Source organism: Melozone crissalis, unplaced genomic scaffold, assembly GCF_028551555.1.
Source record: "Melozone crissalis strain CALT ecotype California unplaced genomic scaffold, PUWL_Pcris_2 ptg000033l_1, whole genome shotgun sequence".
Taxonomy (NCBI): Eukaryota; Metazoa; Chordata; class Aves; order Passeriformes; family Passerellidae; genus Melozone; species Melozone crissalis.
Window position 1 is genome coordinate 2,292,670 of NW_026535811.1, and position 27,560 is coordinate 2,320,229.

At 38.8% G+C, this 27,560-nt stretch overlaps 1 protein-coding gene across 1 annotated transcript; it reads left to right on the plus strand.

Annotated features, from left to right (window-relative positions):
* Nucleotides 1-501: 501 nt before the first annotated feature.
* Nucleotides 502-19,322, plus strand: LOC128940433 (solute carrier organic anion transporter family member 1C1-like). The gene is made up of 15 exons (XM_054281823.1): nucleotides 502-642; nucleotides 2,825-2,965; nucleotides 4,211-4,352; nucleotides 4,447-4,579; nucleotides 5,407-5,534; nucleotides 5,748-5,894; nucleotides 8,071-8,169; nucleotides 9,158-9,394; nucleotides 10,476-10,640; nucleotides 11,958-12,153; nucleotides 13,864-14,029; nucleotides 14,797-14,975; nucleotides 16,314-16,378; nucleotides 17,581-17,698; nucleotides 18,412-19,322. The coding sequence occupies exons 2-15, from the start codon at nucleotides 2,855-2,857 to the stop codon at nucleotides 18,632-18,634; spliced, it is 2,109 nt and encodes a 702-aa protein (XP_054137798.1). The 5' UTR covers nucleotides 502-642; nucleotides 2,825-2,854; the 3' UTR covers nucleotides 18,635-19,322.
* The last annotated feature ends 8,238 nt before the right edge of the window (nucleotides 19,323-27,560 follow it).

The following is a 27,560-nucleotide window of genomic DNA, read 5'->3' on the forward strand; positions in this document are numbered from 1 at the left end:
AGGCTCTGCGTGCAAACCACTGGATTGGGGTGAACTGCATGTCACTGCATTGGAGTTGTGGCACAGAGGGCTCATCCCCAAAACTGGCAGATGTCCATGAGCTGTTCATGCCCTCCCAGGAGCTCAGCCACCCCTTGGTGTCTCTGTGACCCTCCTCCAAGGCACCAGGGAGTGAGAGCTGGGAGGCTCCAGGTGCTTGGGGAAGCTGAGCCTGCACTCCCAGGGCTCTCGTGCCTGAGCTGAACCATTCCATGCTCGTTGGGTGGATGGCAGGGAGCTCCCTTTGAGACGTGGTTGATGCAGCTCCAATGTTTAGAGATCAGAAGGAAAAAAAAAAAAAAAGAAAGGAAGAGTGAAGAAAACAAGTTGTTCCAGCAGCCGGGAGAGGCTGGCACTGGTGCAGGTAGGCTGCCAGAGCAGGGGCAGCACCAGACCTGCCTCCTGCACAGCTCCCGCACCTCTGACGGGGAGCAAGTTTTGCAATCACCATAAGAAGGAAATCCAAGGTTTAAGAGCCATGTGGTGAGGTGCTCCACTTGTGGGAGCAGGCTGTGTCACAGCTTTGGCTGTGACGCTGTGCTGGCTCCGAGCCTGGAGCCCGGGGCACGGGAGAGAACCAGCCTGACACCGCTCTGACACACAGTAAGTGCCTGCTCTGTCCCTCCTCCCTGCTCCCTTCCATTGCTGGTTACCCTGGTTGTTTGTTCAGTTGTGAGCTCCCAGTGCAGCCTTTCTGCACATCTCGCTGTCACTAAACTTGAAAGGCTTTAAGGTACAATTATGAAAATTCAATTTATTTTTTTTTAAAGGATAAGTGCTGTCGCTCCCATTGGGAGCAGCGTATTTTATCCCTCCGTAGAAAAACTATCCATTACTCCTAATTTATTAATTAAATATTTTATCATTTTTCTTGCTTAATTTTAAATACCACTGGTGTCAATGATTCACTGGTTTGCCAAAGTTCAGATTCTCGTAGAGTGGTTATGGAAAATGTGATTGCTCCATTAGGCATAAGAGAAGTGTTTCTAAAATTTACCATTTTCTATGAGTTTCAGGTAGATTATCAGTCTGGCACCACAAAAAAATTTAAAATTTGATATATTGAAAAGAAAACCACGTCACTGATTGAGATCCTGTTTATTTACCAGAGTCAGATGTTTCACAAAGTTAATCATCAGCAAAATACAAATAAATATAGAATGTATTTGCTTTAGAGAACTGTGTCTTTGAACTCCTATCCTGTAGGGACTGGGGTAAGTCTGACTTCACCATAATCTAATTATCTATAGCTTACTTTTGAAACTTTTTTTTTTTTTTAATTTAGAAGCTGCTGAAGGTGGTCTAAGGAAGGTTAGGCCCCTTTAGAAATTTCATATGGAGCTTAGTCTGAAATGTGCTTGCTTTTCACAGTCCCCTCCTACTGGAGTAGGATTTGGAACTAAAACTTACAAAAATCAAGTTAGAGTCCTTATGAGGCTGTATATCTTTTTATGAGACATTAGTGCCCATTTTCAGTGGTTAGGAGGAACTTCTAGGGGATTGTTGCGTTTCTAAGCTTGCTGTCCTTTCTGGCATAGGTGGGCATTTCCCAGGGAACCCAGGTAGCCCTGGGCATCTTGCTGGTGACAGAGGAACTCCTCAGAGGAACCTGGTGATGTTTTTGGGGTGTCCAGTGACCCTGCCACATCCCTGTGGGGTGTCCTGGGACCCTGCCACATCCCCACAACCTCGGTGCCAAAAATCCCCCACAGCACCTGAATGGGCTCCACTCATGGGTCAGTTGGCCTCAGGGCCTGCAGGAGGGAAACCTGGAAAGGTCCCATGTGGCTGAAACAGCGTGGCATGTTTGAGATTCCAGTGTCTTGTGGGAAAAATGTTACAGGCCAATTTCTTGATATATTCTATACTCCTTTAATATATGTGCATATGTGTATATAGGAGCTAACTGGTTGATTTTGGTACTGTTGCACCAGTTTTCCAACTGACAAACTTGGAAGTTTTTTAAAAACTTATTATCATTCCAGATATCTCAGTATTAGCTACTTTCCCCTGATCAGCTTAATCTACACCAGCTAACATAACTGACTCCTTGAATCAGAGCCAGCTTTTAAACTTAAAAGTTTATCAGTTTTATTAAAATATCTACATTTATCATCTGTCCTGCAGAAACTTCTGAAGCCTTATGAGCTTACAGATAGTCATTATTTGTTTCTTTTAATCAGTGCTCTCTTTCCCCTTAATACATCTTTATCTACCATGCTGCTCACCCTGTTTTCTCCTCTGTCATCATTTCTGGTCTGAGTCTACAAAGATTTATCCAATAAATAATGCTATTCATTCAAATGCTGACAGAATGGTAGTGTTCACTAAGAAAATCCTCAGAAATATAATAGCAGAAGCCTACTGGATCACACCAAAGGCCCATTTATTCTGGAACATTGATCAAAAATGCATATCTCAGAAAGGATTGGCTCAAGTGTGGTGAAGGTCTTTTTCTGACAAACTGTCCCTACCTCCAGCTGCCTGGGGACTTTCCTTTTACACAGAGATTTCTAAAGATCTTCAGTGAGTTATCTATAATTTTTCCATCTGTCCAAGAAAGTCCTGGAGCCTTTTAGAAAGCAGATGTGACAGATCAGGCGCACCAGTCCTTAATTAGTCGCAGTAGTTACTTTGAGCACTCTTTAATGAATGTTCAAAGATGAGAAAAGATTCAATGTGCAGATATCTCAAGCAGTGTTTCACCACTGAGTATGTCTGAAAAACATTGGAAATGCAGTTCTTATGCCAATAATAGTTAAACATAGCAATATTTTTCAAACAGGAGACCTTTCAGACCTGGGGAAGGAAAACCATGGACAGACCAATCACTGCTGGCCAGCTTAAAGAAAAATCCCTGTTCCAGGACAGCGATGGCAGTGCAGCTCCTGCCAAGACTCTGTGCCATAACTGTTCAAAGCTAAAGGTATGGAAGAGCCCCCACCACATATTTTCCCTGGAACACTGAATTTTCATTTGAAGTCCTATCAAAACTCAGTTATGTATGGCACTGTTTGGTGCTATATGTGGTGGGGAAAATGCTCTGGGCTGCATCCATAGGGGGTTGGAAGGGATTTGGGCAGCAGGGAGGGAGAGACTCTTCCCTGCCCTGCTGAAACAACACCTGCAGAGCTGCCTCCAGCTCTGGGGTCCCAGCACAGGAAGGACAGGGAGCTGCTGGAGCCAGCCCAGAGGAGGGACACAGAGGGAAAGGCTGCAGAATTGGGGCTGGAGAGGAGAAGGCTCAGGGCTCACCTCCTTGTGGCCTTCCAGTACCTGAAGGAGTCAACAAGAAAGATGAAGAGAGAATATTGACGAGGGGGAATGGCTTCAAACTGACAGAGAGTGGGTTTAAATGGGATATTAGGGAGAAATTCTTCACTGTGAGGGTGGTGAGGCCCTGGCACAGGCTGCCCGCAGAATCTGTGGCTGCCCCATCCCTGGAAGAGTCCAAGGCCAGGCTGGATGGGGCTCTGAGCTACCTGGTCGGGTAGAAGGTGTCTCTGCCCATGGCAGGGGGTGATCTTTAATATGATCTGAAGGTCTAAAGATGATCTAAAGATGACCTAAAGATGATGATCTAAAGATGATCTGTTAAGATCCCTTCCAACCCAACCCATTCTTATTCTGTGGTTGTGATTCCAAGCATACAGAAGTTAAATATGCTCAGAAGTTGAAAAATGAGGCCATATTTTGCGAACAATTCATTTAGAGGTGTGCTATAGTCACAGTAGTAATTGCAGATATATATTTTTACTCATGTTTTTTAGAACAGGAGAAGGAGAGGTAATAAGATATAAGTACCAGATATGAGTATGTGATATAAGTGCCAGAAATAAGCAACAAGTTTTTCCTAAGGAAGAAGTTTTTCCTATGGAAAACTTCAAGTTTTTCCTAGGGAAGGAAACAGCTGGACCAGTATGTACTAGAAAGTTAGAAGGTGCATACCATCAATGTCAATTTTCCTTTTCTTTGAAGAAGCAGAGGTTTTGGAGGCCACCCTAAAAAGAGAAAGTAAAATCTGTTTTAATTATAACAATAGGCAGATTCTCCTCATAGAGAATTAGAAAGCAAAGCATATGATTTTTGTGCTTCTTGACTGGGTTGCTCAGGCATCCAGCTGTAAAGCAAAAACTGTTACTTTGTAAACTCAATTATTTTCTCTCTTCAGATATTTCTTGGAGCTCTAGCTTTTACCTTTTTTGCCAAAGGATTGTCTGGAAGCTACATGAAGAGCATGTCCAGTCAAATTGAAAGGAGATTTGAAATCTCATCATCAATTGTTGGCATCATTGATGGCAGCTTTGAGATAGGTATATGTACTTCAAAAGTGGATCAGTGCTTCCCAGTACCCTTTCACCCCAAAAAACCTATTTTTTGTGCTTGCTCTCTCTCCTGTTGATGCAGGTAACTTGATGGTGATGGTGTTGGTGAGCTACCTTGGACCAAGAGTTCATAGGCCAAAAATAATTGCTGTTGGGTGTCTCATCATGTCTGTAGGAGCTTTTTTGTCAGTGATGCCTCAGTTCCTAATGGGACGGTAAATATAGAGACTTTTCATGTTGTGCACTAATGGAACTTGATCATACAAAATGTTTTTTAAGGCATGCTTCTGAGTTAAAAGCCTGGCAGTAGTTGTTTCTTACAGCTATTCCGACAAGAAAATGGGTGGATTTTTAAATACTGGCTTTCTGATTTCCTCTCTGAAAGCTTACCTCTTGCTACAGGTAAACAGGAGACAAAGCACAGATTTCTACAGAACTTATGCATAACTAAGGATAAAGTGGGTTAAATTTTTCACCTGGGATGGATAGAAATAGAAATAGAATTTTTAAAACTGTGTTTCCTTTTTTATATTTAAGCGAACTGTAATTAGATCTTGGTGGTAAAGGTTTCTTTCTCCATGGTGACTACTCATGATAACCCCTTTAAAATGCTGAAGGTTTTAATCTAAACTTGGGGAGAATTAAATGTCTAAATACCCCATCCCCATTTAAGATATAACACATAATTGTCAGATGCAGGTCCTACCCTTCCAATCCTTTGGCATCCTTGCATCTGCCACAAAGGTAAGAAAGAGGTGCCATAATGGAAATACACAGATGTTGATGAACTCTGCCTCTGTCCTGCACTCTGAAAAATGATCTGTGAGGGCAGATTTGTTGCTCTTTATCTCAGGAAAATATTAGGAGCATTTGAAAATGGTATGGAGATACCCATTTTTTTTGAGCAAAGCACTGGGAATGGGGTCCCCTTTACTTTGTGTGCCTGAGACAGGAATGAACACATGTGAACAGGGCTCAGACACGCTTCCTGCAGAGCAAAGTCCTTCATGTGTCAGTTGTATTTCACACAGTTGTTTTCCAGTTACAATTATGAAAGGATAACTGTTAGTGTGGACAACTCCTCCACGAGTGTGTCAGCTTGCTCCCCAGAGTCTGGGGGCCCTCCAGCCACAGATGCTCCAGAAACACTCAGCACAGTGATAAATGCTGGTAAGATAAAGCTCTGACGCTGGATTCTCTTCAGCTTGTCCCTGTTGTGAACCCTTTTTTACTGGAAAGCAGTAAAACCCCTGCTAGAAACCATGATGTATATAAACCCACCCTATAATGATTGTTAATCCCCATATTTTATCTTATTTTACTGCTGCTGTAAAGCATTGACAGAATTATGTTCACAGAAATATAAATGTTTATGGTCTGCAGGATGTGAGAAAACAACAAATTCCTATCTGTGGCTTTTTGTGTTGGTGGGGAACCTCCTACGTGGAATTGGGGAAGCACCAATTATGCCTCTGGGAGTTTCATATATTGATGATTTTTCTAAAGAAGAAAATTCAGCATTTTACATAGGTAATGTACAAATGAGCCATTTTTATGCTAGATATTCTGTTCTTTAACATTTCTATAGTCAAGCAACAAAAGAAACTCAACAAAGGAAATTATCTGGTAACTTTGAGCTATACAGAGACAAAAAAACCCCAAGCAGTGCCAAAGAGATCTCATATTTATTCTCTAGGGATAACTCCAGGATGGTCTTTTTGTTTTCCCAAAGGAGCTTCTGTGATGAAGAGAAGCATAATCAAATACTCATTTCCCCAAAGTACAAAGTCATATCTGTCTTATCTGGCATATCAACTTCAGTACCACATCTTCAGAGAACCGAATTCCTTCTGATCACTATTTCACAGATAAGGGAATGATCCTGAATGTGAGGATCTCTAATGAAGTCACAATTAACTACAGCAATGTGAATGTGTTTCAGGAGCTCTTACCTGGCTTTTTGAATTTCACATTTCACTTCCAGTTGAAAGCTTTTTAAAGTCACTCTCTGGTGAAGGATAAACAACACCTTGTCAGGGTGTTGTAACAAATCCTTTCTAATTGGGGTTTAATCTTGTTTTGACGGCACATAACCTATTGCCCAAGACAGAGAGACTTACACCCAGGCTAATTAATTTGTAGGCAAACCAATTTACTGGCAAACCAATTTATTAGCATGGGATGTTTGTGTGGCCTGAAGTCAAGTTGGTGAAACTGAGCTGGTCAGAAAGACATTAAGAGACAGTTTCAGGAAGAGCACAGCATGTGATGCTACAGGGTAAGGCCATGGCCAATGTCTTCATTTGGGAATGAGGAAATCTGCAGGGTGAAGAAAATGCAAGAACTGTGTCAAAAGCAAACATTCCACTCAGCAGTTATCCAAAATATTTGTAATCTCCTCTGAGACTTCTGATTGAAGGTATTTTAAAAAGTTTAGCTGAATTTTGTTCTTGTCAGAATTTAATGTGGGAGAGATTGAGACAGGTTGGGGACTACTGAGCAAATGGGATCAAAAAGATAAAGTAAACATGGATTCAGCCAAAATGGAAATTCATTTACACCAGAGAAATAAAATATTTAGTTTGCAGTTTATAAAATATTTCATTTTTACATTCAGAATAGCAGTTTTCAGTCACTTATTTCATTTTGGTGGACTGAACCACTTTGTAAAAAAAGTAGAAGTTGAAACAGCCTTTCTATGGAACAGGACTTCCTTTTCTTGGCTAACTTTAATTATTTTCTGAATCTTATTTTTCATCATCTGGTTAAATCAATTAATAATCAGTGTTCTTTTAAGCACAAGCATAAAAAATAAAGTCCTATAATGAAAAGGTCAGTCAAGCCTTGCTGATGAATTTTGAGCATTAATCTTGCTGTTTTACCCTGAACAAGAAGTTTCAGCTTTGTCTCTCCTTTTTCCTTTGTCCTTTAATGTTTTGTTGAGTAAGAACATAAATTATTTTGAGGCAGAGACAGCATTTTCTTAATGGAATGAACTAAAATAATTTTGGTAGAGTTGTGGTGACAGCAATAACACTAGAGTTGCCATGGGAAGAAACAGAAAATTTAGCATATTTGTTAAGCTGTAACAATTTATTACAGAAGTTCTGGGTGATAAACTGAGCAATCGCTACATTCAGAACAGAGTTTGCAAAACCAACTCTCTCAGGAGGAAAATCTCTGCAGTAGAACACAAAAGGATTTACAGAGCACAGTGCTGGATGTGGGCAAGAACTCGCAGACATTTGGTGAAGAATTCCTTCTTTTCTAATGGAATGAATCCTTCTGCAACTTCAAGATGTCAGCTCTGCACTGGAATTCAGGAATCCAAATTACTGAGTTGTAGTTTGATCCTATTACCTGCTCACAACAAAATTTCAACAGAGCAACACAAAGTGGCGAGGGAGTGTGAGAACCTATGCTTGAATTATTTAGAGGATATTTTATTTTATTTTTTGTTGATTGCCACTAGTGGTAACCAAAATCAAATTGTGCTTTATTTACACATCAGGTCAGCAAAATGCAGTGTGGGTTTCTGGCAGCCTTCATTTGCTCCTAGGGGCATCTCCACCTCAGCTGTGCTCAGGGCAGCTCACACCTCAGGACATTATGCAATGCCCTGCTCCTTCCTCTCTCATTTCCTTGCCCTCAGAGAGGAAGGCTTGCCTTGCCCATGCAGTTTTTTGCTGTCTCCCTTCTCCTGCAGGCCTGGTGAGATCCTCAGGCATGTTTGGGCCAACGCTGGGCTTCCTGCTGGGCTCCTTCTGTGCCAGCCTCTGGGTTGACGTCGGCGTCGTGGACATTGGTGAGGGACCATGGCCACCACCGTGGGGTGGCACATCAAGCCAGAAGGTGTCTGGGTGTAGGAATCCCCATGCCAAGAAGCACCTTCCCACCTCATTGCCACCAAAACAGGAGCTCTCTTGAGAGATTTTCCTGCTCAGAAATGGAGGGTTTAAAATCAGGCGTTGTAGCGTGGTTGGAATAGCCCTTGTAAAATCCCCACTGTTTTATTTATGTTTGCACACACACTTGTTACACCCTTGCTGTGCAGCTGAGAACAAATGATTAATTGAATAAAAGGCCAACCCCCTCTTGAGGGAACAGTGAAAGGCTCTTGGATATTTTCAACACCTAGCAAAAACTGTGTTCTCTTAAAAAGCACACAGCAAAGATTAATCTCAAAACTCATGCTGTTCAAATCACTTAAAAGTCTCTAATCCCAGGGGAAAATTGAGGAAATTTGGGGAAAAACTGTAGAGTTTGGGGATGGAGAAGGAGGGCACTCTGGGAAATTGAGAAAGGGAAGGGTTGGGGTTATTTTTGTGGTAAAGATCCTTTTGCTCATTCCCCCAGAGAGTATTGGAGGATTGTGGCAAGGAAATGCCACCATGGGCCTGAATGGACACATCTATTTTTGACTGCATGGGACTGATTCCCTTCCAGGGATGTGTCTTTCACAACTTAGGAAACACAGAGAAGCTGTGGCTGCGCCATCCCTGGAAGTGTCCAAGGCCAGGCTGGATGGGGCTCTGAGCAACCTGGGGTAGTGGAAAGTGTCCCTGCCCAAGGTAGGGGGTAGGACAAGATGTTAAAGGTCCCTTCCAACATAAACTTTTCTATGAGTTTATAATTTGAAATAAGCTACATTTAAATTCTTAATATGGGACATACATGACCTCTGTTCTCTTTTTTAAATTATATATATGAGCATATACAGTATTATATAATAATCTGTACGAATTGCTCTGCATAATATTTACCCTATTTTCCTGTCTTTCTGTATTTTATAGATGCCATCAGCATAAATCCTAAGGACAGCCGTTGGGTTGGTGCCTGGTGGCTTGGATTGCTTATCTGTGGAGCTGTCAACTTCATTGCTTCATTGCCTTTCTGGTTTTTGCCCTATTCCTTACCAAAGGAAGGAGAGAATGAAAACTTGAAGATTAGTCACTTGTCTGTTCAAGGAGATCCCTGTAAAACAGAACCTCCAGCTCAGCCACAATTACAGTTCTCAGAGGCAGTAAAAGGTGAAATATTATTGCCCAAATATTTGCATATGAATTCTGTCTCATGGATTCATTGTGAGCTGAGCGTGGACTCACACAGCCTTCAGCAAATGCAGGTTTCTGTAGTGCAAACTATCGACAAAAATATCTTTAATTTGTGCTATTATAATTACATGCTAAAGGCAAGTTTCAGTCCTCTCCTGATGTCAGACAGCTGGGAAAAACTTGTGCTGCTTCTCTGAGCACCAGAGATGCTCAGTTGGTAGTTGTGAGGTGATGTATTACAGCTACAATGCCATGGTTATGAAGAGAGAGTGGGGAAAACATCCCATCCCTCATTAATGACCAATCCATAGTGGGTAGGCCTGTGTTTCTCTGAGGCAAATGTTTGGGAAGGAAACAAGAAGCTCATTATGACTACCTTAGATGTTGGAGACTCCCTGGACTTTTAGCCTCTGTGCTTGAGCTCAGGGAAGCTGAATTCATCTCATTTAGGAACCACCAGATCCAACCATGCGTTGCTTTTATTTTTATATTTTTATTATTAGACCCAAGGTTTTGCTTGTATACACGTGCACACCTACAGCAGATGTGTTTTCGGCAGCTGTGCCAAGAGCCAGACTACAGTCTAAATGCAGATGTTTATGTCCACTTTATTCTAACCAAGGGTCCCAGAAATGATTCCAGCTTTTTTGGAGGCTGGGTGCTTTTGTTTTCTAAACATCACCCTCTTGTGAGGTCCTTGTGTGGTTGGTGAGGGCTCCTGCTTTGAGAACCACATTTTACTCTTGGTGGAGAATGTTGATGCTCTGTGCAGCATTGAGGAGGTGTGCTGTGAGCCTGAGGAGCCCTGTGCCACTCACAAAATAATCCAGGATCCTGATTCCCAGCTCAGCATCCTCTGTGCTGCTCCTCCTTTCACATCAGGCACGTGTTGGCAATGAGAACTCTCACCTGGGCAATCAGGTTCTGTGATAAGCACAGAATTATAACCTGCAATGCAGCCAGCAATTAAATCCAAGTTAATTTCACTATCTAAAGGATGCCAAAACACCTCCTCTCTGTGTTTAGCAGGGTGTACAGTATTTCCTCTCCATTGCAGATTTCTTGCCAGCGCTCAGGAAGCTGTTTGGAAATCCAATTTTTGCAGTGTTCATCCTCCTCACCATTCTGCAGTACAACTCCCTTGTTGGGATAATAACCTATGAGGCAAAGTTTATGGAGCAGCAATTTAATGTGTCAGTGGCAAAAGCCATCTTCCTAATTGGTAGGTACCTGACTTATTTTCAAATTCCAGTGTCAAAAAGGAAGCTTTTATTTATTATCTTGCCTTCTGTTTTAGAAGGAGCTTATGTGAACTTTTTTTGGTTATAAAGAAAGCACGTAGTGGTTTCCTAATTTTCCTACTGTATTTTGAAAATGGACGTTAATTTTAGTGTTAATTTTCCTAGTGTTCCTAATTCACTGAGCTAGAGGATTATTAAAACTGGGTGGAAGTTTTTTCATAGTGAGATTTGGGCTGTGTATGCTTTCATGAGTAAAAACCACACATCAAACATCAGCTGAACTAAGTAAAAACTAATAGAAAAGAAAGTTTAAAATGTTTAATAAAATGTGTGATTTTTTTTTCTTTTCAGAGTAGCATGTTGGTATAAATCTTCTTTCCTTTTGATTACAAATCCAAATTTTATAAGCAATAAGAAACCAAATTATAAAAGTTTGAGTCACTTCATTAATTTCAAAGCTGTTTTTCTATTTGCCAGTTCCTTCAGAAATAAGTACTTAATAGTGTTCTGCAAAGAAAAAATGCTGAAATTATATTAATCTTACAGTGATTGATATGGTCTCATAACCTGAAAGGAAAACCAGGCTATGTGAGGTCATTGCAGAACTGATATTGAATTACTTTAATCTGAAGACACAATGTCTTAGTCAGCTACAAATGTGGGGAGAACTTTGTTTTTCCTACCTTTTTTTTTCTGAATGCTGACAAAATTTTACAGAAACGACCAAGAAAACCAATCAACAGTAAAACCAGAGAAAGGCAAACCCCTGCCAGTAACACCTTGACAAACCTCTCTGTTTAGGAAGTGAGGGCTGGTGTTTGTGAAATACTGAACAGATTAAATCTAAATGCAAATAATCCCATTATCCAGTCTCAGGTCAAAATGGAATCCAGTGCAGAACCAGATGCATCTTCCTTTTATGTTCCGTTTCGGAGACTTTTTTGTAGCTTTCATAAAGTTTTATGTTTTATTTTATATGAAGTGTGTATGAGCTAAGACATTTACTCCATTTTCTACCAGGCACCTGTTCAGGTTTTGTTATATCTACATACAAACAACAATATTGTAAAAATGAATTTTGAGCTTTCTAAAGTCATAATATGATTTGCAAAAGAAAATGAAGATGTGAAATTACTAGAAGGTAATATAAATATTAGAATCTCAAGAATCAGCCTAAAAATAGGTGTCTGATACCTATTTATTCTACACATAGAATACACCTATTTATTTTAGAAATATATTCTAAAAGAGTCAATGCAAGAGAGAGCAGTTCATAGTTTTTTACTGTCTCTTTGCAGGTGTGATACTTCTACCTGTCACAATCCTGGGCATGTTTCTAGGAGGCTTCCTGATCAAGAAATTCAAGCTGCACATAACTGAAATGGCCAAGTTTGCCTGCATCACCTTCATAGTGGCATATTTGGTGAACCTGCTGTACTTCACGTGCAGCTGTGAGGTGCTGCAGGTGGCCGGGCTGACAGCGCCCTATTCTGGGTTTGTACCCCTCACCTGGGGCTGCCAGGGGCACTTGGCACAGCTGCTGCTTTGGGGGGGTGCACAGAAAATAATCCCAGGTTTTGAGACGGAATTGTCAGCCTGAAGTCATGCCTGAAGCTGGAGATGGGGAAAATATACCAATTTTATTTTCTGAATTTCTTTAAACTGGACATTTCTTTTTTTCTAAATTCTCTATTTCTTTTTCCTAAATTCTCTGTTTCTGACAACGTACTTATATATTCTGGCAAATTGCTAAAAAAAGATGATATTTATAAGAGGCAAATTAAATTTCTTTCTTCTATTTCAAAGCTTCAATTTAAGGTATTGTGGGAAATGTAGGACTCTGTATAACTGACTAATATGATTAAGCAGAAGTTGTTAATTGTTTATATTATATATATTTTAATAGATTTTATAAACTATTAGGTACATACACTTAATTTTTTTCTTTTTTTGTTTATTCTTTACATTATATATTTTAATAGCTTTTATAAATGAATAAGTATATACTTTTTGATTGGTTTTTTGGAGTTGTATTTGCTTTTTTTGTTTCCATTTCTTGATGGAAACAAGCATTTGTGATTGGTTACAGTTCAGGTGGTTTATATTTTTTTTTGTTATTTAGGTCAAATTAAATTTCTTTCTTCTATTTCAAATCTTCAATTTAAGGTGTTGTGGGAAATTTAGGACTCTTGTATAATTGACTCATATGATTAAGTAGAATTTGTTTATTGTTTACATTTTATATGAAAATAAATAAATATGCCATATAATCTATATATTTTTATAGATTTTATAAACTGGTTGAGTGCAACATCTGATGCCACAGAGTGAATTTTAAAAAAGCATCAACAGCATATCTATATAGAGAGAATATAAAGAGCATTTAGAGTTTCTCCGGAAGAACTGAGTCTGGAGAATTTGGCACATGCCAGGGTTGTTTCTGGTTAAGTGACCCATTTAGTTTTTTACCTATTTAACTTTTTTAACAATTTAACTTTTGAAGAGAAGCAATAGCCTAATGACGGCTAATTCCCTCATTTATCTTCCCTTCTAAGAGACTTAGAGGAAATGTAGCCCACATGAAGTGTGCTTTAGGCTGAGGGAAGGGAGAAGGAGGAAGAAAAGGAAAATTTTGAACATTTTTACCTTATATTTAACCTCACAGCCAGGATGATTTGTGGGCTCCTAACGCTTTCAGGAAAGTGAGCACTGCTAACGTGTGCTTAGAGTGTCCTGATACAGTGACCTGGGTCCAGTGAAAAAATGTCAAGTGCTGTTTTGGTTTCATGTACTTTTTTTTTTACTTTTGCACCCTACCTCTGTCACCTGGATATGGTAGGATATCCTACTGCTGAGGAAATTATGGTTTTTCTTTGGACCATGTAGAATCTCTATTCTAGGTACGATTTTCTTTTTCTTGGGGTGAGCTTTCAAACACAAAAGCAATATTCCCGCCCAGCCTTTTCATTTCCATGCCTTTTCAATCCATAGAAATGTTATTGCTTGATGAAAAATCCCAAGAGAACTTTATTTTAGCTGAAATCACCTTAGTGTCCATATGACAACTTCACAGTGCAGGTATCTGTCCATTTTGATCACTTCACTTTCTCCATGTTTTTCCTGCATGCTCCTTAATATATATAATTTTTTAAAATATAAAATTCCACTAAATAAATTCCTTAATTTCCTCCTGTTGTCCTCCAGAATGAAGCACCTTTCCTCCAGCAAGCACATCTACGTGGCCAGCTGCAATGCTGAGTGCAGCTGCAAGCTGGACCAGTGGGACCCTGTCTGTGGGGACAATGGCATCACATACATGACAGCCTGCTTTGCAGGGTGCAAATCCTCATCTGGGACAGGAAAAAATATGGTAAATATCCAGGGGATAGATGACTCTGCAGCAGGACAAGGAGCAATGGTTTTAAGTTAAAAGAGGGCAGCTTTAGACTAGATATAGGGAAGATATTTTTATCAGCAGCAAAGCCATTTCCAGGACTTCAAATGATCCTGCCTGAGCAAGACTGTTAAAAACACCATGTTTGCAGAATAAGCTTATATCTTCTGGCAGAAGCAGAATTGACTTCACTGACAATACTGAAAAAGACAAGAAGCATTATCAGGCTTGTATTTAAGCATCCCATCAATATTGTCTGGCTTCATTTCAGGAAAATTTTCCTCCAAACCCATGTGTCCTGCTGACTTCAAAGCCCATTATCAACCCAATGCTGTTTAAGAACACGATGATCTATGTGCATGATGAATATTTGGTCCACGTCTCTATTTTTTTCTTGTTGCTGCTGTTACACACCTTCTTCATGGGATACCTGAGTAGGATGGCTGGATGGCAGTTCACATTTGACTTTTTTAGCTTTGACCCACTTTAAACACACACAGAGCACCTTGTGTTCTAGCAGTGGCTGAAATTAGAACTCCTGTTTTGTGTCTCTGGAGCATCTCAGAGAGGCTGGAGCATATCAGTGACCTGGCCATCAGTCTGCAGAGATGATTACAGAGGGTTTTTCAGCATCAACAACAGCCTGGCTGGTGTGGGGAGTAAAAAATCTGGCTGATGAAATGGTTGCTTATTGATCCTGAATTCTGAATAAATAAATTCTTCTTCTCATCTTTTCCTTTCAGGTGTTTCACAACTGCAGCTGTGTGGAAGGACAAGGGCTCAGTGGCAATTCCTCTGCAGTTTTGGGACAATGCCAAAGAGAAAGCTGTGCCAAAGCCTTTCCCTATTTTTTAGCATTACAGACTGCATGTGCATTTGTTTTAGCCTTAGGAGGCACTCCTACATACATGATTATGTTTAGGTGAAATACTTTACCTTACCTTGACCATAAAGCTTGGGAAAAGAGAAACAGAAAATGCTATCTACTATTTCATTCCTGCTATGAGGAATGGCATGTGGATCAAATTGTGCCCCTGAGGATTTATTTACCTGTGATGTGAAATCCAGCTCTTTTCAGAGGCAGAGAAAATATCTGTCCAGAAATTTAATTCTAATTTGATGCAGAGTAGATACTTTGGTGATGAAAGGGGGGGCATTATGCTGATCCTGAATGCTGGGTTTCAATTCCAGGGATAGGGATGTTTTTACCAGAGCATTTGACTTGAAATGAGATGCATTGCTAAGCCATAGCCAGTGCTGTTCACATTATTCAGAGAAAAACAGGTACCTTTGTTAAGCCTTGTGGCCTCACAATATCTTCTGTGTTGGGAGAAGTCTGATACTCCCATTTTTTTGCTCAGCTGACAGAAGCAGAATTATAGCAGGAATATTTTTTTAAATTTTCATTCCTTCAGTTGGAAAGCATTTTACATCCAGAAGAAAAGACAATATTTTATGCCTGTCACATGGAATTGTCTTTATCTTCCTGCTCATGGGTGAATCACAATGGTCACTGTACATGACTAAATAACTTGGCTAAGCTGCTGATTTCCTGCAGTATTTCTAAGTGCAGGGCACACCTGGGTTATGGACAGGTGTGCATAAAAATTGTTGGCTAGTTTTCAGAGCCCTAATTTGTGTGGTGAGAAGCCTTTGGTGGTGATGCTGAAGAGACAACATAGTGGTGTATAAACTACAATACAGGGTGGGCACAGCCAGGCTCCCTCCTTCCCCTGTGCCAGCTCAGAGCTCCCCGCTGGGTTTTGTCAATTCTCCAGCTCACCTGATGGAGACAGGCTGCTTTCCACTGGTAGGAATGAGGTGTTTTACAGCCAGGTCGCTCACATTTGCTGTCTCTCTGTAAAATGCTCGAGGCTGAGGTGGTTAAATCAGCAAGGACTGCACACCCTTGTTCCCTCTGGTCATCACTGCACAGTGCAGCCCCTCATAAAGCCAGGTTTGAGCTTAATTTAGGCCTGAACTGCCTTCTTTTGGTGGGCTCACTTTCATATACCTGTGCACCATCTCCCAGAAGTATTCACAACCTGTTTTCCTTTGGTTCAAGATGCGTTCCTGTAGTTTCTTGCATTTATTTCAGTGGGTGTTGCTCTCTGGAAGAAGGCTGTACATGTGAATTTTAACTTGATTGATTGTGCTGGGTAAGCCACAGTGTTCCTGCAGTGAGGCATGGGCAGGTGTTCTCAGCATGGCTGCAGATCCATTTCTCTGCTCCTCAACACTCTCTTTGTCTCCTTTCCAGATCTGTCTCGCCAGACCTGAAATCCTTTGCTGTTGGGATAGAAGCTTTGGGTGGTAGAGTACTAGGTAAGATTGAATTTCTTTGTGGTTTTCAAGTGGGTTGACAAAGAAGCCAAAGAGGTAGACCAGAGGTAGCCATAGTGGTGCCCTTGCTCCAGAGAAAAACAAAAGAAATTTTCCAAAATTTTTCTTTGTAAGCAGACTATACATTTCAAAATGTTTGGAGGAGCTTACTACATATTTCCTGCTATTTACATATGATGATTACCTAGTATTTACATATTATTATTGTGTATTTACATATTATGATTATCTCTTCAGATTTTTTCTCTACACTGAAAATAAATGAGGCAAAGGAAGGAAATTTCATTTTACTATTGAGCTGCTTTTTTTAAAAATTGTGGACACAGCTACCTGAGCTTGATCAGTCTGCATATCCCTAGCACCCATCCTCCCTTTTGCTCACCATTATTCCCTTAAAGCTCCCATGTACTTTGCCTGTGATTTTGTTTCTTGAGTTTATCTGCAATAAACAATAATTTAATTATTCAGATACATGATCTGCCCTGCATCAAATGAACCTTGCCTCATCTTCCCTTGTTTGCTGATTTTGAAATCTCCGCCTTTCAGAAAAGCCCAAGCAGTCATTTATTTGGATCTCTTTTTCAATGTCCATATTTTACAGAGAATCAATCTTCTGCTTTTGTAGGACAGTTAACTTCAGAAAATTGCACAATCTTCCTCATGGTGATGATATTAAAAAAATTATTGTCTGTCTAAAAGAAATTCTTCCAGTACTACATAAATAGAAAACATATTTCCCAGTTTCTGTGGAGCAAGTGCTTAATTTCATCTCTTTGCACTGCACTAATCCCCTTTTAATGGCAAGACTTGAATATATAAATTAATATACATAAATATTCATATGTCATGGCATGTAATTCCACACCAGGGATTGCAAAAGTTGGTTTTTTTATTTCTTTAAACATAGGAAGTTAAACTTCTAATAAAAATACCATTAAAGGGAATTGCTAATGCTTCCCTTGCTGGATATTATTAAGCTATTGTTTTAAGTCCATTGTTTCAACTCCCTTTAAGTACTTTTACTTAAGTAAATCTTGTAATCTCAAAGCTGGAACTGGATGTTTAGTCCCATTCTATGCAGGCATAATTAAAAACCCTAGAGATTGACTTCCTTGTTTCTTTACATGAGGTTAAATGATGGGATGCCCATGTCTGAGATCATGTAATGAGAATTTTCTTTGCAGGAGGACTCCCAGCCCCTATTTATTTTGGTGCCTTGATAGATGAGACCTGCTTGAAATGGGGGACAAAAAGCTGTGGGGGATCAGGGTCCTGCAGAGTGTACGACACAAAAGAGTTCAGGTAATCCTTTTTGGGGTTTGGGGATCTGGGAGCAGGGACCAGAGTGGACTTTCCTCATGCCAGCTGTCAGAGTAGGGTCTGACAGAACCACTCTTCCTTACTACACCTTAATAGGTAAATAAACGAAATGATTTTTATTCAGTCTGACATCTAAAATTGCAGGGTAATGCCTGAAGTCACGAGAATTAGTTCTTTGGTTGTAGTCTGCATTGAATAATGAATTAAATGCAGTGAGTAACTCTGTGACACTTTGGCTATGTGGGGTGCTGAAAAACTGTGGAGTACATGTAGATCTGCAGATTCTCTCCCTCATCCCTCATTTATTTCCTTCTGATTCTATAAGAAATCTCACAAACTCCACTTGGAGGGAGGGCATGAGTGGCCACAAGGAGCTGGGGAAGGACAGGGACAGCAGGCAAAAAGGCCCAGCAGGTGCAGCTCCTCTTTTGTCAGCCCTAAAACAGAGCCTGCTGGATGGCAGCACACTCCAGACATTTCTGCTGGGAGTCTGACACTTGATTAGAGCCTGTCTGGGGCTAAATATCAAGAGGTCATTTGCTTTCTGCCTGTTATTTCTTATTTTCAAATGTGAAGCAATACCTAGCTGAGAATAGATGGTTTTGTCAAGCTGCTCTTTATAACCTATTTGGTTCCATACAGAATTGGAAAGTTTTATTAATATAATTGCATTTTGTCCCCTTTTCCCCCCCTAGGAATGTGTATCTTGGCCTCGTTGCAGGACTACGGGCAGGATGCTGTCTCTTGTACATAGTGCTCTCTGTTTTAATTATCAAACGCTTCAAACCAGATGGCAAAGAGATGACAGATATTAAAAATGCAGAAATATCAACCAGCAAAGAACCAGAAACTGCCAACAAGAGAGAAATTCTTCCTGGTTCAAGAACCTCAGACGAGAGTGAGGAAACTTATATGTAAAAAAAAACAAAACCCAAGGTCTTGTGTAACTTTGCCAGTGCTCCTGTTTTTCTGAGCACAAAAGGGGTCTAAATACAGACTTCAACAACTAGTTTACATTTTGGGAGTTCAAAAAGTATCTTTGAACATTGGCTTTTTATTTGCTTTACCCTATCTTCTTCCTTTCCTCATCTGAGACAAAAATTAGGGGAAAAGGTGTTCAAAATTTTGGAGAACTCTCCCATCCTCTTGCTCTCAGTCCCTCTCTAGACCAACAGTAGGACAAGCCAAACTTTTGCAATTTTGTCATAAATTTGATTATGCTTGAAAAATTAAGACGAAGAAATCCACAATAAGCTGCTTTGACATTTTTCACTGACTTTATTTCAAGTCCTCTTGCTCTGTATTTAGTCCTACAGCTCTACATGGACAATCAAGTTTCACTTGGGCTTCTCTGATGGCCTTTCATGAGCTGAGCTCCTTGTTCCAGTCTTGGTCCCCTGAGGCATGGCCAGGTGAGACCCCAGGGCTGTCACTGAGCACCCTCAGAACTCAAACTGCACCACAGCTCTGGGGTTTGGCTTGAAAAACAGTCAGAGTGGAGAGGAAATGAAGTTTGCCAATGAAGTTTTGAAGCAAAGTGTGTTCAACAGTCAAAGTGGAAACCAAATGAAGAAAGTGGTGTATGAATTTTTGCAGCACATCTCAGTAATGGGTTTGAGAAAGATTACTCTGAACTGATGCAATAAAGTGATAGGTGTTAAAGTTTCTTTTATTTTTTTTTTTTTTTTGTGTTTGTGTGGACGGGGGGGAGGGCATTTTAAGCCAAAGGACCACTGTATTTGTACCACATAAATACAAATTTCCTTCCTTGTTTAAGGAGTCTTCAATAAACCTTGAAACACAATACTGAATACTTGAAAATTCACAGCTTTCCACAGACAGCCTTGTCCAGATAAAAGCTTTATTAAAGGAAGATCACAACAGTTATTAAAAGAGGAAAGAAATATCTAAAAATATTATTAGTGTGATTTTTTTGTTGACACCTCTCAGGAAGTACCTTTGCAATAGGATCAAACCTACTTAGGAAGATCACTATAGATTTTCTCGCCATCACCACAGACATTTTGGTGGTGATGCTGACAATTTTGCTTTATTTTCTTCTTCCTGCAGTGCTGTACAGAAACCTAAATCTAGGAAGCAAAATTTCTTTCCTAATTTTAAACTTGCTTAAGATATGGAATAGAGATAATGGACATAAAGAAAATCTGCCACACTTTATCTCAGAAAGAGGCAGATCGGTGGGCTAAAGAGAGGGATTCTCTCTATTAAACTATTTTCTGACCTTTCTTCTACCATCTGCCCCAGCTAGGATGGGAAAAGGGTTAGATACTCACTGAAAGGAAGCTCCTCACATCCTGGCCTTTGGGGATGGATTTGATTGCATTTTATTGCTTCAAGACATTGAGCAGCACATGTAGACATTGTTTTTTCCATTGACAGCTCTGATTATAAACTGATTATAAACTCTGATTATAAACTTCTCTAATGCAGAAGATACCAGTAGTGCATCTAGGTCTGGAAATTATTAAAGAAAAATCCAAGTTCCAGAAACCTCAGGAACTGTACACAGAGAAAATAATGGTGTGTCATTCTCCTTCTGAAAGGAGAATTTTAACATTGAATAAATGCCCTGGCAGCTCTAGAAACACTCCTGATCTACGCCAGACACAGAGTCAGTCAGGTGACTCATACTAACATCATTTCCCTTTACTTCTGTTGTTTGGGTATTTATTTCTGTACTCTGAGTTTTGGGGTATTTTTTGTTGTTGTTGTTGTGGGGTTTTTTTATATTATAGGGTGTTTTTTGATGGAAGCATCTTGATTTTTCCAGGAGGTAATGTTTCAGCAAAGGTGCTTTGATAATTGATGTCAGACTGGAAATGAGATTCTGGTCAGATCTGATGATTCATGCTCAGATATTTACCCCAGATGAAACTTTGAAAAGTGAGGTTTTTCAAACAAATAAGAATTAAGATCATTCTTCATAACAGTCCTGAATTCATAGTAGCACAAACCCTGCACAGGCAGGAAGTTTAAATGAGCCTCTCACTCAGTATTCTGACAAATCCAATGCTGTTTTTCCAACATATTCTGGTTTTTGAGTGCAAATCCAGCACTCTCCTGTGAACAAAAGGTAGAAGTTTCTTCAAGGGAACAGCTTGTATTTCAACAACCAGCTAATACAGAACATGAAAAAATTAAATAGGTGATCAACCAAGTGGAATTTTTCGAAAAGTTTTTTATCTCCTTGCTTCTCACACCAGAGAAGAAGTAAAGACACCCTCCCTTCTAATTCCTCCTACTCCAAAGGCCAGCCTGAGAGGCAGAGGGGACCGTGAGGCTCTGGTTTCATTGCAAAATCACATTACTCTGGACTCTGGGATCAAAACTGGCATCTTTGTCCTATGTCTGAGCTCCCTCACTGGGAAGATCCTCCAGGAAAAAAGAAAAACCTGTTGTTTTCCAGGTTCATAAGAGAAATTGTTAACCAAGAAAGCCATTTTGGAGGCAAATTTGCAACTCTACCAAGGCAGGTGTGCTTTCAAATACAGACTACAAACATACAGTTTAGGGATCATTATATAGAAATCATGCTAAGTCCAGTGAAATAAAAATAAACAAATAAAAAAGGCAGTGAGTTTTCATTGGACTGTGGGAGATTTAAGGGCATGAGCCTTCTGTTTACCCAACTCTCCCTTGAGGATATCAAAAAGCTCTTTAATGGCATTTTCAAAGTCCTTCTGCCAGAATAACTACACAAAACAGGAGACAGCTCAGTTATCTGGCATTTCTTTGCTTTTAAATACACAATTGAGCAGACATAATGACCTATGACTACCTGGTTTTGTGATGTTTTCTAGCTGTTTATAAAAAAATAGAAAAAACCCCAGCATCCCTAAACCCACAGTTTTCTGTATGCATTAGGATCATGTACCCTATAAAAACCAAGCCTTCCTATGGCCTTTGTGTCCCCATTATCAACAACTCCTGTCTATCCTGGCACTAAAATAAATTGGGAATAAAGTACTAGTTGCAGAATAATCAGAAAATACCTCAGGCTGTCAACTTAAATTTAAAGCATCCAAAATGTTTTTATAACATAGGTAACATCAGATTTAGTCTACCAGTTTTCACTGTGGAGTATATTGTCATTTTGCCTTCAAGTTTGAAATATGCTGAAAGATTTTCCAGCTGAAACTCTTAATAAAGATCTGAAAAATGTGATTCTTTTTCCAGTGTTACTTTCTATTTAATGAATGTATTTATTCTGAAGTACATAAACATAACTAAATCAGAGTTCAAGCTGAGGGTTGTTTTGCAAAGGGATTAAGTGTTGGTTTGTTTTTTTTTAGTGAGGTGTGCTAAACATGCAGTAATGTGATTGCCCCTTTTAGTGAAAAACTAAGCAAGTCTTGAGTGATTGAGAATACCAGAAAGCAACAGGTCATCAGATTTCTGCAGATCAGTTTAATAAACTGAGTAATTGTATATATATGTAATTGAATTTGAATTGTATATATTGTACATATATATAATTGAACTTTATAAAGAGTAATTGAACTTTAATAAGATATTGTTACAGGAGAAATGCAGGTCTTTACAAAATATTCTGTTGGAATCCTTGAGATTTTCTCAGAAAAACAAATTGCATTTTGCAGGAAAAAACCCTGGGAAATATTACTGAAATTCTCATAACAGATCTGCATTTTAAACCAGAGATATTCTGAGGCAGTGACTGTCAAACCTAAATAATTCCTCTCCTCAGCTGTGTCTCACAATAAGGCATTTCTATAAATGCAGCATTTCCTTCTTTGAAGTCCGCAGGCAGGAAATAATCAGAAGAGTTTCACGTTTCTCGGTAGGAAATATTGCTGCCAAATGAATGAGTGCTCTTGTTATCTGCAAAAACCATAAATGACTGAATCTCAATGGAATGCATATTTATTTTAATATCATCTTATCACTGGAACACTGATGTTCCATATTATTACCTCTAAAATTAGTATTACACTGGGTCACATCATCACAGATTTTGTGCTGAGTCCTGCCTTAGCTGACAAGATCAAAGAAACCTGAGATATTACCCTTGTACTAAAAACAGGTTATAGTAATTATAATAATAATGATAATGACAATATTATGATCTGAAATACCTCAGAGGCCCTGCCAGGTTTTCTATATTGATTGCTTCAACATTTTTCTTAAAGCAATAGTACATGAGTTGCAAACCATCTCCTAAATACAACACATAAATAGATTTCTAAATAAAATTTTATTCGTCACAAGGTATATGAATCACAAGATTATAATGGCCAAATAGAATGTTATTCCAGATCTATATATGCTATTATATAATACAGATAAAATAATAGATATAATATATATTATATATAACCTGTGTATTATAATAAATATACTAGATATTATATCAAATGATTATGTAATATAGAATTGTTTTATATTTTATTTATTGTTATGTTCTGTATATTTATACATTGTTGTAATATTATATGTTATAAATGATAGGTATATTTTTATATTGTAATTGTTATATGTTTTATAATTTATAGTTATAATTGCTTATGTAAAATATAAATGTTATTGTAATATACAATTGTCATATATTTTATATATTGTTATCTATTTATATATTTTATAATATTGTATATTAAAAAATATATATAAATAAATACTTTGGTTTACTGTTTTATGTTATAAATTATATATATAATGTTTATATATTCTTATATTTGTTATATGCTTTATGGTTTTTATATATAAATATAATTGCTTATGCGAAATATAAATGTTTATGTAATATATAATTGTTATAAATTTATATGTTGTTATACTGTTATACATTTATATATTGTTATAATATGGTATATTATAAATTATATGTATAAATACTTGGTTAAAATATTATATATTATAAATTATATATGCATGTTTATTTTTATATATTGTTATAATTATTATATGTTTTATAATTCTTATACATACATATAATTGTTTATGTACTATATAAAAGTTTATGTAATATATAATTGCTATTTCCAGCTCAGTTTTTCTCTCTTCTCTGACTCCATAGTGTTGATGGAGACCTAAGAGCTGAAGACACAAATGGAAAGTTTGGTGGAAATATCATGATTTCTACTTTTGGGTTTTGTTTTTTTTTCCTATAGACCCCAGAAGAAATCCTCTGAGATAAAAACTGAGGAGCAGAAAGGAACACAAATAGGTGATGCTGATCACTGCAGAGGGTAAGTGGCAGCAATTTAGAAAGAAGTGATCACAAGCAGAGCAGTAATTCCTTAGCAGGATTTTCCCTTCAAGCTGCACCGTGCAGGAACTCACTCCAGCACCAACACAAACAACCCTGCAGTCCCTCCCCAGGGGGGTTCCCTTTTTTTGAATCAGCTGGCCTGCATAATTGGGAGATTTTCATTATTAATACCAAATTTTGGGCCAATTTAGTCTCGTTACTCTTATCAGTTCTATTCCTTGGATTTCCAGTCCTTTTTCCTTGCTCTCTTAATTTGGCTTTCAAAATAACACCTGAGAGTTGACGTCTTGCAGAGACTGCCCACGTGTGCTCTCTGCCCTGATTTAATAACTGTTTTCACCATTTCATCTGTTTTTAGAATAATTTAGGTAATACATTGATGTGACACATTTTTATTTTGATTTTTGGCCCATCCATACCTCCTTAAGTACGTGCTGCCACATCAGTTTTCTGCAGTTCCACATTTGTTGAAATGTTCAGTCCTCCCAAACCTTCTAAGGATCAACAGGAGCATATTTGTTCAATAAATTGCCTGCTGTTTCTTTCCATGCCAATATTGACATTTTTTGCAAGCTCAAATTGACTGCAAAGTGCATCAATATCGAGATAATGACAACTGATCCAAATCCAGGTTCTCCAGCCCTAGTAATGCTTGGGTGACCTTAAGAAGCAGCTGTTGAATTCCTATATCCCTGGAGGATTTGTCAAACAGGGCAGGAATGAGGGCATTTGTGAGACCTGGATGGCAAAAGTATTTCTTGCTCTCCATAATGCTTCTTTTTAACCAACTCAATGCATTCCTGAAGTCTAGAAAAACAACAAACAACTTTAAATCCTGTGTATTAAAATGAGGATTAAAAAAAGACTGGTGGGCTGAAATTAATGATGATTCAGAAGTGAGTCAGCTATTGAATTCTCCTTCAAAAATCTGTTTTCAAGAACAGGGGGGAAAAAAGAATAGTATGAATAACTGGAAACTAAGGAGCTTTTGCAAGTAAATACTTGCAGCTACTTAGTGTAAGTAAGGAATTCCAGAAAGCATGCACAAGAAGGAGCACCAAGGAAACAAATCAGTGCTCTTACTGCAGGTACCTTTAAAAAATAATTTATAACTGCCAGGATTTCAGGTGAATGCAGCAAACAATTTGATATTCTGAAAGACTTGAGAGATCTGACTGTATGTGGGACATTTATACTTGAAGGAAGTTGAGCACAGGATCCATCCCTGGTCAGGTTGTGACCCTAATCCCACTCAGGGTGGGCCTGCACACTAATGCTTTAAATTTATGGGTTTTTTTCAAATTCTAATACTTTTATTAGAAAGGAAAATGCATATGTTTGTTTGAAACTAAAGTCAGTTCTGTTGTTCTGCTGCACTGGAGATATCTATATAATCTAGATCTATATCATCTATATCTATCTATATTAATATCTATATATCTATATATCTATATATCTATATATCTATATCTCTATATATCTCTATATCTCTATCTCTATCTCTATCTCTATCTGTAGCTATATAAAATGCTTGTCAGATGGGAATTTTGCCAAAAAACTCACTTGATAAATTCTGAAATTCAAAAAAAGAATAGTGATATCATTTAACACTGCTTTAGATGACACCTCCCAGTTTGAACAAAGGGAAATTATTCACACCTGATGGATTTGCATCAGTAGAGGCCCTTGTCACCAAAACAAAACTGACAGATATTTTTGTCTTTGTGTCTTATGTCTGGAATGTATTTTATTGCCTGTAGACTCTGCTCCAGAATAAACCTACAACAGCATCCATGGGGTGGCATGCACCACATAAAAAAAAATGAGCCTTTTTCAAGTCTTGCATTGGTTCAGACATAAAGCTCTGCACACAGACTTGGAAAAACACTATTTTATTTTCTTTTTTTAATGTGTTCCAACTTTGTCTTGAAGAGGAGATATTACAAAAAAAAAAAAAAAAAAAGGGGAAACATCTTAAGCAAAGCATGCTTTGCTAAAAATGTATTTCTGTATTGATTTTGGACATCAGGGATTTCCTAATAAGTGGGAAAGATTCTGCAAAGTTATTTTCCTGAGAAGTAATAAAAAATACAAAAAGAATTCCCTCACCTGCTTTAGGCACAGAAAGTAGCAAGATGGGAAAAGACTTTTCTTCTTTTCCTGTGTTTTTCTCCTGCCCATTGTGCAAGCACTGAACAACGTAAATTCATTTTGCAGTTTACAGCACATGTCACCTTTGGTGTGTTTCCTCTGGAGTGGTGACTCCACCACTTCTCTGGGCACTCTGTTCCAAGCATTTCTGTCAAGAAAATATTCCTGAAGCCAAGCTGAGCCTCTCCTGTCTTAGCTCGAGGCCTTTTCCCCTCTTTCTGATTACCTGGGAGAACAGCCTGACATCCCCGGCTCCTGGTCGGGAGTTGTAGAGAGCCACAGGCTCCCCTGAGCCTCGTTTTCCCCACGCTAAAGAAGAATAAAGAACTTCTCTAGTTCTGATGGATGGAGAATCTCCACCTTCAGTAAATATCACTTTATTTGGAAAAAAAGTCCCATTTTTCTCCCTTCAGCTGCTGCAATCACTGCTGAGTGATTGCTGTCATGACAGACAACACATTTCAGAACAATTCAGCATTTTGCTCAACATATATAGATATATTTTTTAGATCTAATATGTCTATTAAACATATCCCACTGAGCCTTGAGCATCTATTTTAAAGTGTCAACCTTCCTGTTGTGAAATGGTTCTCAAGTGCTCTTCTTTTTATTTAAAGTCATAACAACTTGTCAAGCTCCGAGTGAGGCGAGCACAGTGAAGGCAAACCAACAAATACACAGAGGCAGCTTTGAGTACATGAGCTCAGGTGGATGAGCCGAGGGAATTTTAGAGGGTGTGTGGGAACACGGATAGGTGTTTTTCCTGGCTGGTGATGAATTTTTCCCGGGAAAACCAGAGCTGATGATAAAACATCGAGAACTGCGATGGCAATGGGGAGCAACGCTGGCGTTTGTGCGCCCTCTGCCGGACACTGCGGGCATCGCAACCCAGCCACGAGCATTGCTTGTGCTTCAGAATCTCTTAAAAAATAAATAAATTTTAAAAAAGAGTATTTTTGAATAAATTCCGTGACTCGAGGACTTTTAAAAAAACCCCATTGTCTTTATGAAAACGTCGGTGTATTTTTAAACAGGTGTAACATTTTCAGCTGAGGTAAGACCAAATGCTTCTTGGAAAAATACTGGTTTTTTGCCAATTTTGAAATAAAAAACAGGTGCAATAACACAATTCGGTGAAGTGTTCAGCTTAAATGCTTTGGCTTACCGTGAATTTTGGTTGAATTTGATGGAGTCAGAAAGCTTTTACGAGCCTTGAGCTCATCTCTCCTGTGTCAGTCCCCTGCATGGAGGGGTCAGGATCACTTTCTGTGAGCCATTGGCACATGGATGTTCTGGCAGTTCTTCGATCCCACAAAAAAACCCCAGACTGGCTCTGTCAGAACTGCCAAGGAGGTTTTACTTTGTCAGGCTGTGTAACTCATTCTGTTATTACTGGCAATCAGGTAGACATCAGGCACTTTCATTCTTGTTTGTTAGTGTTTATTG